The sequence below is a fragment of the Neofelis nebulosa genome, chromosome 10 (genome assembly GCF_028018385.1).
Source record: "Neofelis nebulosa isolate mNeoNeb1 chromosome 10, mNeoNeb1.pri, whole genome shotgun sequence".
Taxonomy (NCBI): domain Eukaryota; kingdom Metazoa; phylum Chordata; class Mammalia; order Carnivora; family Felidae; genus Neofelis; species Neofelis nebulosa.
In genome coordinates, this window is record NC_080791.1 from 71,390,145 (window position 1) to 71,403,866 (window position 13,722).

General features: G+C 47.1%; 1 protein-coding gene and 1 long non-coding RNA gene across 2 annotated transcripts in view; one reads left to right on the forward strand and one right to left on the reverse strand.

The window, feature by feature from the left end:
- The first annotated feature begins 10,522 nt into the window (after nt 1-10,522).
- Nucleotides 10,523-13,722, forward strand: part of INSC (INSC spindle orientation adaptor protein) — a 130,071-nt gene continuing 126,871 nt past the window's right edge. The window contains exon 1 of the mRNA XM_058688334.1: nt 10,523-10,731. Coding sequence (XP_058544317.1) covers nt 10,636-10,731 — 96 coding nt within the window. The 5' untranslated portion in view covers nt 10,523-10,635. The remainder of the gene's footprint in view (nt 10,732-13,722) is intronic.
- LOC131487532 (uncharacterized) lies at nt 11,153-12,557 on the reverse strand. The gene is made up of 2 exons (XR_009249804.1): nt 11,783-12,557; nt 11,153-11,545 (listed from the first exon to the last, which is right to left on the reverse strand). It is a non-coding gene; the product is annotated as an uncharacterized LOC131487532 (long non-coding RNA).

Sequence of the window (13,722 nt, forward strand, 5' to 3'; positions counted from 1 at the left end):
TCAATAATGGTTCGATAAGTGTAACAAATATGTCATACCAATGCAAGCTGTTAACAATAGGGGGAGCAAAGTACAGTCTTTGTACTATCCTTGAAATTTTTCTATACATTTAAAACTTTTAAAATTAAAGGTTTATTTTTAAAAATTCAATAACTTCTTTTTGTAATTATAAAATTGCAATAATATAGAAAATTTAGAAAATATAGGAAAGCCAAAAAATTAGAAGGGGTGTGTTTGTTAGTTATCTCATTATGTTATCTCTTATGGCAGGGAAATACACCATTAATAACTTGGTGTATATTCTTTCTTTTATATTCTATGTATATATTTATGAAATTGTATCCCACCAAGCTTACTTCCTTGAAACCAGCCGTTTTCAGTGTATATCTTTCTATACCATTACATATTCTTGTGCTGCATCATTTTTTAATGTCTATTTCACATTCCATTGAATAAATGTGCCAAATTTTATTTAATCAATCCCTTATATACATGTAAATTGTGTACTTTTATTTTTAGATAGATTTTTATTTTTGCAAAAATGCTGTGATAATCAGCTTTGGAGCTATATTTTGCAAAATATTCACATTTATTTCCTTAGAGGGAGGGTGCATGGACAATCTGAGATCATCTTTGATACCATTTTTTAATGTGATACCATTTTTTATCTTTTCTAGAAGTGGGATTGTAGAGTCAAAGAGTAAATTCACATCTAATTTTATTAGATATAGGCAATAGACCATTTAAAATTCCTGCCAGCCATGTGTGAGGGTTCTTGTGTTCCCTAGCCTCACCAGCTGGGTATGTTGTCAAATTTCTGGATGACCTGACACAGGGAGAGATAGAGCAACATAAACAACAGACAACAGAAACAGACATGGAGGGTAAGATATAGGAGGAGCAAATAGGAAGATAAATGCTAGCTCAATACAGGGAAAGACTTTCTAACAGTCAGAGCTATATAACGATGGCATGGGCTTCTCAGGATGTGATAGGCTCCCTGTCACTGAAAGTGTTCAAGAAGAGGTCAAATGACCATTCAACAGAATTTGGTGGAAAATATTTCACCAACTTGGCATCTGAACTAAGGGTCTTCAATGCCTGGAGAAGAACACACAACCATATTCATTGATTGCTTCATTTTAAATCTATGAATCCATGAGCATGAGCCTTAACTAGGTTTTTATTGCTGTCGGGAAGTCATATATATTTTAGTCCATTCACTTTCCCATATACATCTAGATCATTTCTCATCTTCTCCTCAAAACCCAAACACTTCCTCCACCTTGCTTATTCTCAGCTCCTGACCTTGCTTCCTACTTCATTGAGAAAATGACATCAGAAGAGACCCTTCATGGACTCCACCAAACTCCTATACACTGGTATCTGCTTCCTGGTACCCTGTTGCCATAGATGAACTTTCTATGCTTCCCAACTGGAGCCATTTCTTCCATTTGTGCACCAGATCCCATTCTGTTTTCACTACTCAAAGGCATTGCTCTAGCTATTCTCTACTTATCTCTGCTCTTATCCCCTCCTATACCCCTCTCCACCCTTGTTTACTCTGTTTCACTTCACTAGTCTTTGTTCTTGCTCAAACACCAGATTCATGCTTGTCTTAGAGTCTTTGCTTTGACTGTTTCCTACTCTTGGAAAGCTCTCCTCCCAGATAATCATTTGTGTAACACCTAATCCCTTCACCTCTGTTTATGTTGATTGGATTAAAAAAAGTCTAACTGTAGGTTCTTTACAAGAAGTATCTAAAATTTAAGAATATAGGAAGGGGAAAAGTAGGAATGAATAATTTATCATGCAAACAGTAATTAACCAAAATAATGTCTGTATAGCTATATTAACTTTGAAAAAAATTGACTTTAAGGCAAAAGCATCACAGAGATCATGGGGCCCTTATAATAACAAAATTTAACATTTTCTGACAAGATGTAATGGTTCTAAATGTATACGTGCCTAATAACATAGCCTCAAAATATATAAAGTGGAAATCCACAGTTAGAGACATTTTGATACACTGCTCTTATTAATTATCTCCTAGTATGGGAATACTTTATGTTTCTTTCTCCACTATTAGACTGTGAACATCCCAATGTCAGAGACTGCCTTGATCACTTGTATCCCAGGTGATGTGCACAGTGCCAGGTATAGGACTGGCCTTCATTCATTGTTCGCTGGACTAAACTTCCTCCAGCAATAGTGAGATCACTATGTCCTGAAGTAGCACATTCTTTCTTTGGGAATATTCTTACTCTTAGAAGGGTCTTAGTCTTTTGGACTAACCCTGTCTTCCCCACTCTTTTCAGCTTTTCTAGTGGGGCTTGGGCATGGATGGGTTCTGGAGAATTTCCCTTTAGGAAGAATGGGTGTGCCTGAGGCCAGACTCTTTATGTTTTAAATTAATTTATTTTAAAAATAATGTAACAGACACATACTTTCCATTTTACTTTTAATTTTGAGAAGAAAGTTTATCATTTGAAATATGTAATAGGGGGTAGAGTTGCATATTTGAAATATTTTCTTGTAGAAATAGACAGAATGACTTGGGTGTGTAACCAAACCCAAGTTTGTCTGCCTGATGCACAGCAAAGATAATCACTGAGAAATCAAGGATGCAGCAAGGGAAGGGTTTATTTGAGAGGCAGCTAAATGAGGAGATGGGAGGGCAAACCTCAAATCTGCCTCCCCCAAGGAGGAGAGTCAGGGAAATTTAAAGGCAAGTGAAGATGATCTGGGTAAAAGTTGCAGCTGAGCTTATTAGTCTGCAGCTTCGAGCAGCCCCATTAACCCTTTGGTTACTGGTTTCAATCCCCACTGTCTTTTGAGCATTCCTCATTCTTTTTTTTTTTTTTAATTTTTTTTTTTAATGTATATTTATTTTTGAAACAGAGAGAGACAGAGCATGAACAGGGGAGGGGCAGAGAGAGAGGGAGACACAGAATCTGAAACAGGCTGCAGGCTCTGAGCGGTCAGCACAGAGCCTGACTCGGGGGTCGAACTCACGGACCGTGAGATCATGACCTCACGAAGGTCGGAGGACCTCACGTTAAGCTGAAGTAGGACGCTTAACTGACCAAGCCACCCAGGCGCCCCGAGCATTCCTCATTCTTGAGGGAATTGAGATGGTGACCATTCTAGTTACTTCCTGCTGAGATGAGGCAAAGATCAGAGTTTAGAGAAATGGAAACTTTCTGCACTCATTTAGAGATACTCTTCAGTCCCAGGTTGAAACCCAACATTCTGCATTACTAAGAGTTTTGTACTTTAGTTATTAATTTTTCTACTGTATTTTATGTAGGGTCTTATGGGAGATTTATTGTAACCAAGTAGAATGGGTGTGTCTGAGGCCAGACCTTTTAAACCATAGGTGGGTATTAATTGCAGGCTTTTCTCTCCTACAAAGTCCTAGACTGGATATGTTTTCTATTAGAAGGTTTCTTTCTGGCTAATTATCCATTCATTCTCCATAATGCATCTGGAGGTTGGCATTAAGACTTTTCAATTATTCAAATTGTCAGAGTTTTCATTTACTAGTGAAATTTTTCTGGAAGCTCTTGTGGCAGCCGTTGCTTATGCTTGATAGCATAGCTAAAGTTCTTGCCTCGATCTTTGGCAAGCTTTTAGCCAAAAGCTGTAAATCTGGACCTGTCAAGACCATTATGGCAATTTAGTGGCTTCCTGGACAGTTCTGTGCTTCTATAGAGAGATTTAAATGAGAGGGAAGATGTAGAGATTGAGAGAATTTGTAGGTCTTGGTTATTTTCTGGGTTCTGGTTATTTTCCATTTGCATCGTGCACCCTCTTCTGCTCTGCGTCCTGAGGAGCTGGGCCTCATATCACACCACCAGGCCTCTCTGGTTGGATTCTGTCAATGGAGGCTTTGGAGATCAGAGAAAGGAGAAGAGTGAGGTTATGGAATTTCTTCCTTGCTGATGTGGTTTTTGAGATTACCTCCTCCATGACTGCACAGTCTCTTCCATGGTTCCACTGGAACACCTCCCTGTTTCTCCAGGCTTAGTGGTGATAACAGCTTCCCCACTTATCAGTCCTTGGGTGCCTCAAAACAGTGGTTTTACTCTTAACCCTGACATAAATAGCCCTTCATTAAATTGTCTTCTAAATACCATTTGAGTGGCTTTTTTTCTTGCTAGTACCTGCCTGGGCTGTGAAAATGGACAGAATATACATTCTGCCTGAAAGATGACCTCTTTCCTTGGTTGTTGGTCTCAGAGTCCTTGTCAGACTGGGAGGTCTCTTAGACCAGATCTCAGATGGTATAGACTCTGCAACCCAGTGAAAGAAAGACACTTACTTAGGGTCACAGAGGTAAAAGATAAGTCTAGGGTCCTTATCTCCTGTGCTGTGTTCTTCCCACTAACTGCTGGACCTTCTCTTTGTTCTGTGTTTTCCAGGTAGACATAGGGAGGATGTATAAATTTAGACTTTTTAACTTGTAAGCGAAAGAAACAAAACTCAAGCCAGCTGAGAAGTAAGAACAATGTTGTTAGCCTATAGGGGTGTCTCATGGGAATTCCAGGACAGAAAAGCTGTTAGGTCTCACAAACCAGGGGTGCAAATGCTCTCTCAGGGAAATTTTTTGGAAACCCAAGATCTCTTGCTTTCATGGGCTGGGTGTTCTGTATGGCTCCCTTTATCTTTTTAGCATCTGTTTTCCAAATGATCTCTGCCACTTCTCTCTGTTACATGGGGCTTTACCATGTTTGAACCATTCCATAGAAGTTTCTAGAATTTCTATTATGTGCCAGGCACTGCACCAAAAGATAGGGTCTCTGTTCTTATGGAGTGAAGAGTGAGAGAGATATGTAGTAATCAATCAAATAAACAAGGAAATTTCAGAGAATGATGAGTGGTATTAACAGAGGAGTGACAAGGGATGGTTCTTTTAGTTTGCGTGGTCAAGGAAGACCTCTGTCAGGAAGATGACATGACCTGAGACCCTAATGGAGAGAAGAGCCATGTAGAGTTTTGTGAGACAGAGCAAAGGGTCTAGAACTTTTATTCTAAGTGCAACAATAAGAAGCTGCTGAAGACCTTTAGGTTGGAGGAGGATGTGATCTCATTTATACTGTTAAAGGATGACTCTGCTGCTTTGTGGTTAATGGAGTTTAGATGGCTAGGGATTCAATATGGAGGCAGAACAGACAGGATGGATGGACCATCTGGATGTTGGGAGAGGGGGATGAATGATGAGGTAAGAGGAATAAAAAGATGACTTTTAGTTTGTTTTTGATTTGATGTATTTGTTTTTGATCAGCTGGGTAGAGGTGGTGCCATTTAATGACTTGCCTTAATTCCAACTCACCACCAGGTCCAGAGCCTTCCACTCCCTGGGTGGGGAGAGTTCTCTCCTTACCAGGATCCACGGCTTCCTCAATGGCTCCTGGTGCCTCTATTGATAGACCCTGTTCTAGCTGGGAATCTAGGCCATGTTCTTCCAGGGCTGGGAGCAAAGTTCTTCAGAGCAGTGCCACTCAGTGTCCCAGTTAGGGTATCCCCTGACCATACTAAGGCAGAGTCCTAGCCACTTCCCCTTCTCCCCATAGATGGTAAGCTCCTTGAAATCCCCATTTGGGACACCTGTCAGTCCTCACCTCTTCCAAACTGAGATCTAGAGTCACTGAGTCCTGGCTTGTGTAATTGTTCTTGCTGGCTTCATTTCAAATATATGTTTTTCAACTCTAGCCCGGCCACAATTGTCATTCCCAATTTGCTTCATCCCCTGAATCCCAGGGAAGCTGAGCTGTTCCTTCCTTGATGGATAAGGTCCTGTCTCTATTTTGGCCACTTAGTTCACCATAAGTCACCTGGCATCCCACTTTAAAAAAGGACCCTGCCCCCTCTCCTTCCCCATCCTATCTGAGCTAGCACCCAGCCATCTGTCTTAGCAGCAGGTGTACATCCTCCTGTCCCAGGTGAACCTCTGCATCTGTGTTCCTGTGTTATACCTTGTGAAATTTGTAGGGCCTAGAGTCAGTCAGACCTGGGTTCGAATCTTTGATCTTCCACTCACTGGCTGTGTGATCTTGAGAGAGTGACTTAATCTTCTTAGCCCATTTCCTCACCTCTAAAGTGGGAAGTGCAATAACTGTACCATTAGATTCCGGTGAGACACAAATGAGGTAAACCATGATATACAGGAAGGAGTCAATAATGCCTGTTCATATAGTCACAGTTTTTTTTTATCATTATTTTGTCCCTCTTCCCAAGGCCTCACTTTTTAAATTACCCTCAAATCTCATTTTCTGCCTGAACCTAGGAGCACGAGAAGTGGAGAAAGTGGCCTCACACAGGAGAGGCTGAAGTGGCTTCCATAGCCAAGTCTTTGGCAAGCCTCCTTATAGACAGATACCTGAAGCTGTCCCCGGACAGCCAGAGCAAGCTCCTGAGAATCCAAAGGGCCAGACAATGTCCACTGAGTCATTCCCTCAATTAGATACCAGGACAGTGACAGAACTTTTTTCTGCTGTATCCCTGATGAATTTGTCCCGCTATTTTTGGAAAGATATTGACCCCTTAGACTTTGGAAAGAGGGCTTCTGTTTTAGCTCAGGATGCATGGCCACTGCTCCGACACCTGAGATTCCCCGGGAGCAGGGGTTAAGGAAGCTGGTCCAGAAGGAGTGTGACACAGCTGGTGCTGGTCTGGTACCCTGATGACCTTTCCTCCTGAGTCAAAGAGCTTTTGATTCATGGTCAGGGAGGCAGAAACTACAGACCCTCCTACTAGAATGGCAGTCTTTGAAGTTTAGTGGGCATCAGAATCACCTGGAAAGTTTGTGAAACCATAGCTCATTGGACCCCAGCCACAGAGTTTCTGATTCAGCAGTTCTGAGGGGAGACCTAAGGATTTGCCTTTCCTGTACAATCCCAGAGTCACCGATGCTGTTGCTCGGGATCAGTTTGGAAAACCACTGCCCTGGGGAATTGCAAATTTCCATCCTTGCTCATTCTTTTGAGTCCTATCTGAGGGCTGGATGTAGGGGCAAGACAAAGGGGAGAGAATCTCGGGTTCTTATTTCTATTAACTTGCTCTGTGGCTGTATTTCTGAAGGTGGTTTTGGTTGGGAGTAATGGAAAATAGCTTACTACTTTAAGTAAGGCAGGGAATTTGTGGGGAGGATGCTTGGGAATCTCTCTGAATTCAATGCAGGGATAAACAGTTCGGTCTTGGGAAGGGCAGGACAGCCCTGAGGCACTCAGCACCTGGAATTCTTGTACCTGCTGTCCAGTCCAGTGATCTGGCAACTGATAACCTCTAGTTCGGCCTATTAAAATTCCAGATGCTGACAAGAGGTAATGTGATTGGCCCACAAGGGGCAGGACCGCCCTGCCTTCCCTCATTTAACCAATAAGCTACAGCAGGTGTGTCGGAAAGGTCGCAGAAGAGGGTTAAGGAGACAGGCAGGGCTGTCCCAAGTCCCCACAGCCCTGAACTGAGCATCTGTGATCCCACAAGGGTTCTACCATAGTGACGGTGACCACGATTCTTCCCTTCACTGGGCCTCAGTTTCTCTATCTGTAAAATGATGGGTTTGAGTTAGAACTTCATTACTGGGTCAGTGTTTCTTTCTCAAAATGGGCCTGCATCATAATTCCTTGAGATCCTTGAAAACAGACACCCACCGGCTCTGTGGTGTGCTAATTTATGGTCCACAACAGACTTGCCAAAACAAAGTATAACAAAACACCCTGATTTGTAACGTTTGTCCAGTCTCTGTGGTGTAAACAAATATTCCCGCCATGGCCCGTTTCAAGCTAGCAGAGTGAGGTCACTGAACAGGGAGCTGGGAAGAGAGGGGCACCTGGGCTCCAGCTCACCCCTTGCCTACAGAATCAGAGCCTCTAAAGGACTCCTGGGAATCTGTATTTCATCCACAGGCCATTCTGGTAGATCATAAAATTTCAGAAGCCCTGCATCCAGAGATCTCTGAGAACCTTTCTAGCTCCTACGTTGCCTCATTTTAATTGTATCACAAATTTTCACACTGGCACTGGGAATCGGGGAAAATTTTCCCTTGTGAGAGCGTTGCAGAAGAAGCCCTGGGGAGATGGGTGGACTGAGTGGGGCAATGGTGTGTCTGTGCCAGCCTGTCTGGTACTCTGGGATGGGATTCACCTCTTCCTGTTCTCCCAGAGTGCCCTCTTGTGCCATCACTCCTGGAGGCAGGGTTGTATGGTGACGTGCATGCCTCAGGGATGGAGATAGGGGTTGCAGGACAGGAGGCGGCAGCTGTGGGTTCTGGGACCCTTGCCCATCTCTCATCTCTCTGGGTATGCTGGCCTTCCTGCTGCTGTCATCATGACCTTGTGATCTGTATCTCTAGCCCCAGAACTGAGAGCCTGCCTGGTCGTCAGCTATTTTGGGGCAGGTCCTCATCTAGATAACCTTCTGTGAGCAGCGAGATCACAGAGCGGAGGATGTCATGTCTTACTTGAGAAGTGCCAAGGCACAGGGCCATCTCAGAACCCGCAGGAGACTGAGTCAGTGACAGTAGGGCCTGAACAGAAGCTGGGGAAATGGAGGTTGGGGGAGGGAAAGGACAAACAACTACCAGGATGTGAATTCTTTCTTCAGGGACCTTGCAGAAGAAACCATTTGCACTCTGAAGTTAGGTCACACGTTTACTTTTGAGCTGGAATGACCTCTGACTTTCTCTTGTTCTATAAAGCAGGAGTTCTCATAGTATGACACCCAGGCTGGTAGCAACGGTGGGGGAACTTTGTAGAAATGCAAATTCTCAGACTCAAAATGTCTCCATTTCTTAGAGCCCTTGCCTGACAATGTGATCCCAGGTTCATTTGTGAGGGTTCAGCACTCCTCTCCTAAAGACCTTTTCCGATCCAGATGCCTCCTGGGGCTGCCCTGCCGAGCTGTCCCCAGACCACAGAGTGGATGGGCTCATGGCAGCACAAACAGGGATTCTGGGATGGGGATGTGGATGGGAAACCACAAGAGACAGTAGAGATGGGGCCTTTCTGGGTGCTCTCCGGTGGGGCTGCTTGGGAGGAGGCCCAGGGCCAGCACAGGCCCTACTTGGAGATGTCCAGCTTAGCATGGGAGCTTCAAGCAGTGGACAAATTCTTGGATACTAAACTCCTCTTTCTTTCCTCATGCTTGTTCTCTCAACTCTCTGGGCTCTGGATTTTGCCTACATCATGGCCCTGCCCTGTCTTTTCCTCCATTTCCCCTCCCACCAATGTCTTGTCACATGTGCAATATGGCTCTAGCTCCCTTAGGCAACACATGCCCTGTTCTACCTAAGGCTTTCGTGCTGTGCTGTACCCTGTTTTATGGGTCTTGTCCACCTTCATCTGGTCCTGGAGGCTGGGAGCCCTCCTAGGCCAGCTCCTTGACAGAGTCTCTGAGGTCCCTACAGATCCCTTCAGAAAAGTGCATCTGAGCCTTCTTCCGCTGACCTTGTCGTGTATGCTGGGCAAATCAGATTTGGGGCTGAGGTGGGGTTCACTACTGACCTGCCTGACTGAACTGTAAACCTGAAATCTTCCCTCCATTTAGGTCCAAACTTGCTCTTTCTAAAGTGATTTGTGAAGTTGGTGGAGCTGGAAAGGAAAAACATGGAGTCAGACTACAGCAGACCTTTGCCTGAGGCAGCTCTGAATAATCCCTGAAGCTTCTTTTGGTTGTGCCTCTGAGGGTGTGTGTGTGTGTGTGTGTGTGTGTGTGTGTGTGTGCGCGCGCGCGCGCGTGTGTATGTGCATACATCTCTTTACCTGTGTGTTTCCATGTTCATCTGTGGGTTCCCATGCATATCTGTGTAAAATCTTCCTGCATCTCACAAGCTGTGAGGTCACAGGTGGTGATTTAAACCATTTGACCTTCATTTTCCTTGTCTGTATAATGGGGATAATAGTACCTTCCACTAAAAGTGAGTACAGTGGCAAGATGAAAATGCACATAAGCCTCTTAACATAATTTTTAGTATTCCTGTGTTAGGCTATTGTTACTAGATGCCTTATGCAAGTTACTTAGCCTCCCTGTGCCTCAGTTTCCTCATGTGTACATTGGGGATAATACCAGAACCCAGTGTTGTTGGATGGATTAGGGAAGTTGAAATCTGCAAAGTACTTAGCACGGTGCCATAAGTTTTAGTGATTGTAATGCCTATTATCTTTCCGTGCATGGTTGCATCTGGGTGAGAATCTCCGAATCTGTGAATGTCTCTGGGCAAGTCTCTCTGCTCATGTGTGTATATACGTATGTGCATATGGTGTATCTGTGTTTATATGGCCAGGCAGCCCCGGGCCTCCTGTCTCTGGGTGGAGTTTGCTGTTGGCCCAAACCTGGACTCCCTGAGCCAGCCAGGCCGGCGCTAGGGATGGAATTTCCATTAAGAATTAAACAGGACAGTACTGGGAAGCCAGGCAGACAGAGGGGAGGGGGTCAAGGGGGATGATGTTCCAGCTCTGAGTTCCCTTGGGCAGCCTCAATTCTGAACTGCCTTAGACAAGGTCTCTGCCACCTTTGCCTTCGAGTCGCAGGCCTTGCTGGAGCCATGGCCCAGAAAGATGGGCAAGGAGAGAGGAGTTGCCTGCGGTGGCCTCTGTAGAGAGATTTGGAGTTGCTGCAGCCAAGACTGGAGCCATGAGGCGGCCTCCCGGGAATGGAGAGGCGGCCAGCGAGGGTATAGGCGGCTGGGGCCTATGGGGACGACAGGAGGCCAGGAGGCTCGGCTGTGCCGTATGTATCTGGAAAAGTGTGTGTGTGTGTGTGTGTGTGTGTGTGTGTGTGTGTGTGTGTGTTCGGGAATGCACGGTGGGGGACATTCATAGAGGGAACCTCTAGCAAACTAAGTCTGTTCCTCTCTTCCTTTGAAACCTGGGCACAGAATTTGGTCCTGGAAATAAAAGATTTCTGAGGTTGTTGCCAGTATCTATCGTGTTTATGATCTAAGCCTCATTCCATTACTAGCATGCTAAAAAATACCTTCACTTTCCTGGTACTTTTACATTCCTGATCTCATCTCATGTTTTTAACAACCTATGAGCTAGGCAGAATTACTCTGATTCCCATTGTAAATATGGGAAAGCTCAGTCTCAGAGAGGTTAAATGACTTGTCCAAGGACACACAGCTAAAAAGTAGTAGAGGCAGGATGCAAAGTCAGGTCTCCTTAAGGAGAAAGTCCAGACTATCTTTATTATACAACCCAATTTACTGGAAACGGACTCAGAGAAAAGATTCTGCAACCTTTGCCCATCTGAGGAAGGCTGTGGCTCTAGTGTTAATGCCCAGCCAGGTGGGCAGCTGGAGCCTAAGTTCTGTCCCCAGACTCTGAGACAGGCTTGGCTGAGACAGGAACTGAAACCCCTCTCAAGGGACTGGGGAGTGGAGTCAGGCTGTCCTGGATAGATGCAGGCTGTAGGCGAAGCTGGCTCCTTGGAGTGGCTCGGGCACGCAGAGTCTGGGGTCCCCACAGAGCTGAGGCAGTTGGGTGAATGTCAGGAGCTGCAACGTGTCCAGGGTCAGGGTGCAGTGGCCATTGTTAGCCAGGGCCTGAAAAAGGGCACGATGGTGTCAGCATCAAAGAAGAGAAGGCTGAGATGGGACCTTGGAGCAGTCATTATGTTATGAGGATGGAGCTGGCCCCCTCCTCCTCCTAGAACACAGAGTGCAGGCATATTGACATAGTTTGCACATGAGGGATTTAGGTTAGATGCCAAGGAGGACTTCCTGCCAACTAGAGGGTGCAAGCTTAGGAACAGCGCCCAAGGGAGGCTAGGGTTGACTTACCTTGGTGATCCCCCAGATTGGGTAGAGGCCCTTCTGGCGCCCTTGGATTCATGGCAGAGTGGAGGGAGTTGGATGGAATGACCTTGCAGCTTCCTTCCAGTTCAGGAATGCAACATTCCTGAGCTTTTGGGGAGGAATCAGCCTTCTTTTCTAGACGGGCCATGGGAAACAGAGAAGTCCAGAGGGGAAGTCTGATGTGCCCAAAGTGGGAATGAGTCTCTACAAACACCCTCTGTCATTTTTGGCAGGTCTGTGATCCGGAGGTCGGTGATCTTATACGGGTGACTCGGATTCCTAAGGGAAGCACCTGTGGTGAATAAACCAAGCTCATTCCGGGCATTTGGGGACTGCTCAAAGTTTGGCGGCTCCCTCCACGGAGCTTGTGAGCCGCACCCAAACCCCTCCCCGTTTTGTTTCAGCTCCAAGGGAAGCGCTGGCCGCTCCTTCCCTTCCCCTCTCCAGATGTTGGCATGCGGGGCACACGTGGGCACCCCGGTCTGGTGGGCTCCTCCGGGTGCTTCCCAGCCCTGACTCCCGCGGGGGCCCCGGGGTGAGCCAGGTCTCTAATCAGGCCTGACCGCGTCCCCATTCCGGCGCTCCCCGCAGACCAGAGCGCGACGTTTCCACTGCCAGGGGGCACCAAAATAGCTTCGCGGCCCGGCGGCGGTGGCTGACGCGGGACAGAGGCTTGGCAGGGGGCGCGCTGTCGTGGAAGGTCCTGGGGCCGCCCGGGGAGTGGGCGGGCTGGGGCCGCGCGGGGCGGGGGCGCGGGGCAGCGGGCGGCCCCTCGGCTGGCCCGGCCTCTGGAGCCCCAGCTGCGCCCTGCCACCGCTGGCCGCCGCGCACACCCGGCTCGCCCGCTCCCTCGGAGTAAGTAGACCCGCTGGGCGGGCTCCGTCGGCGGCCCCGCAGGGTCCGCCAGCCCTAGTCCGGGACAGAGCATGCCTGTGACTATTCGGACAGTAGGCGTAGGAGTGCCAGTTGGAGGGGATGTGTCTGGGCCAACGTGTTAGCCTGTAGAACTTTCTAGCATGTGTCACAGGGTATGAGTATGGGTGAGAAAGTATATCAGGGTGTGTGGGAACTTACATGTCGGTGGGCCTGGAGTGTGCCCACGGGGGGCACGTGTGTCTGTGCACAGCCCTGTGTGGACCCTGTCTGCTTTCCTGGAAGTACATTCCTGTGGGGATAGGAAGGCTCCAGATGGGCTGAGAGAGTGCATGTGTGGATGGATGGATGTGTGTGAGCGAGGCGATGAGGACAGAATGAGGATAAAGAGTGTTGTCTGGGGGTGCCTGGGTGGCTCAGTTGGTTGAGTGCCCCACTCTTGATCTCAGTTCAAGTCTCGATCTCACGGTTCTGAGACTGGCATTGGACCCCCTGCAGGGCATGCAGCCTGCTTAAAAAAAGGAGTGTTATCTGAACTCAGATTTTTCTAAGGTGACCTGACTTGCCCCCAGCTGGGGTGTCTTCTCTGTGGGTCATTTGGCGGCTTTGGTTTCTCAGGACCGTAGGCAGGGCAGGAGCTCGGAGCCTTTGCCCAACACTGGAAGAGATGGGGCTCTGAGGGATCCCAGCTGGCTGGCCAGGGTGAAGAGATGGCTTGGGGAACCCACTGTAATGCCGGAAGAGTCAGGAGGACAATGAGAGGGGGTGAGCAGACCCACACAGTCATGCCCGCCCACAAACACTCATAGGGCACCCACACCCGCACACTCACAACTGCGCATGCGAACACACATTCCTGCCCACACACGCCGCTGTGCGCCAGTCTTGTATGCCCTTCCACTCAGGACATCCATGCAAACACTCACATGCTTTCAACATGCACACCCGTGGACAGTGACATGTATGCAGCAGGCACCTATATGTGTAGAATGTGCATATGTACACACACACCCCCTGGCTTGATGCGCTTTCAGCTTCCAGACACCCTTTTT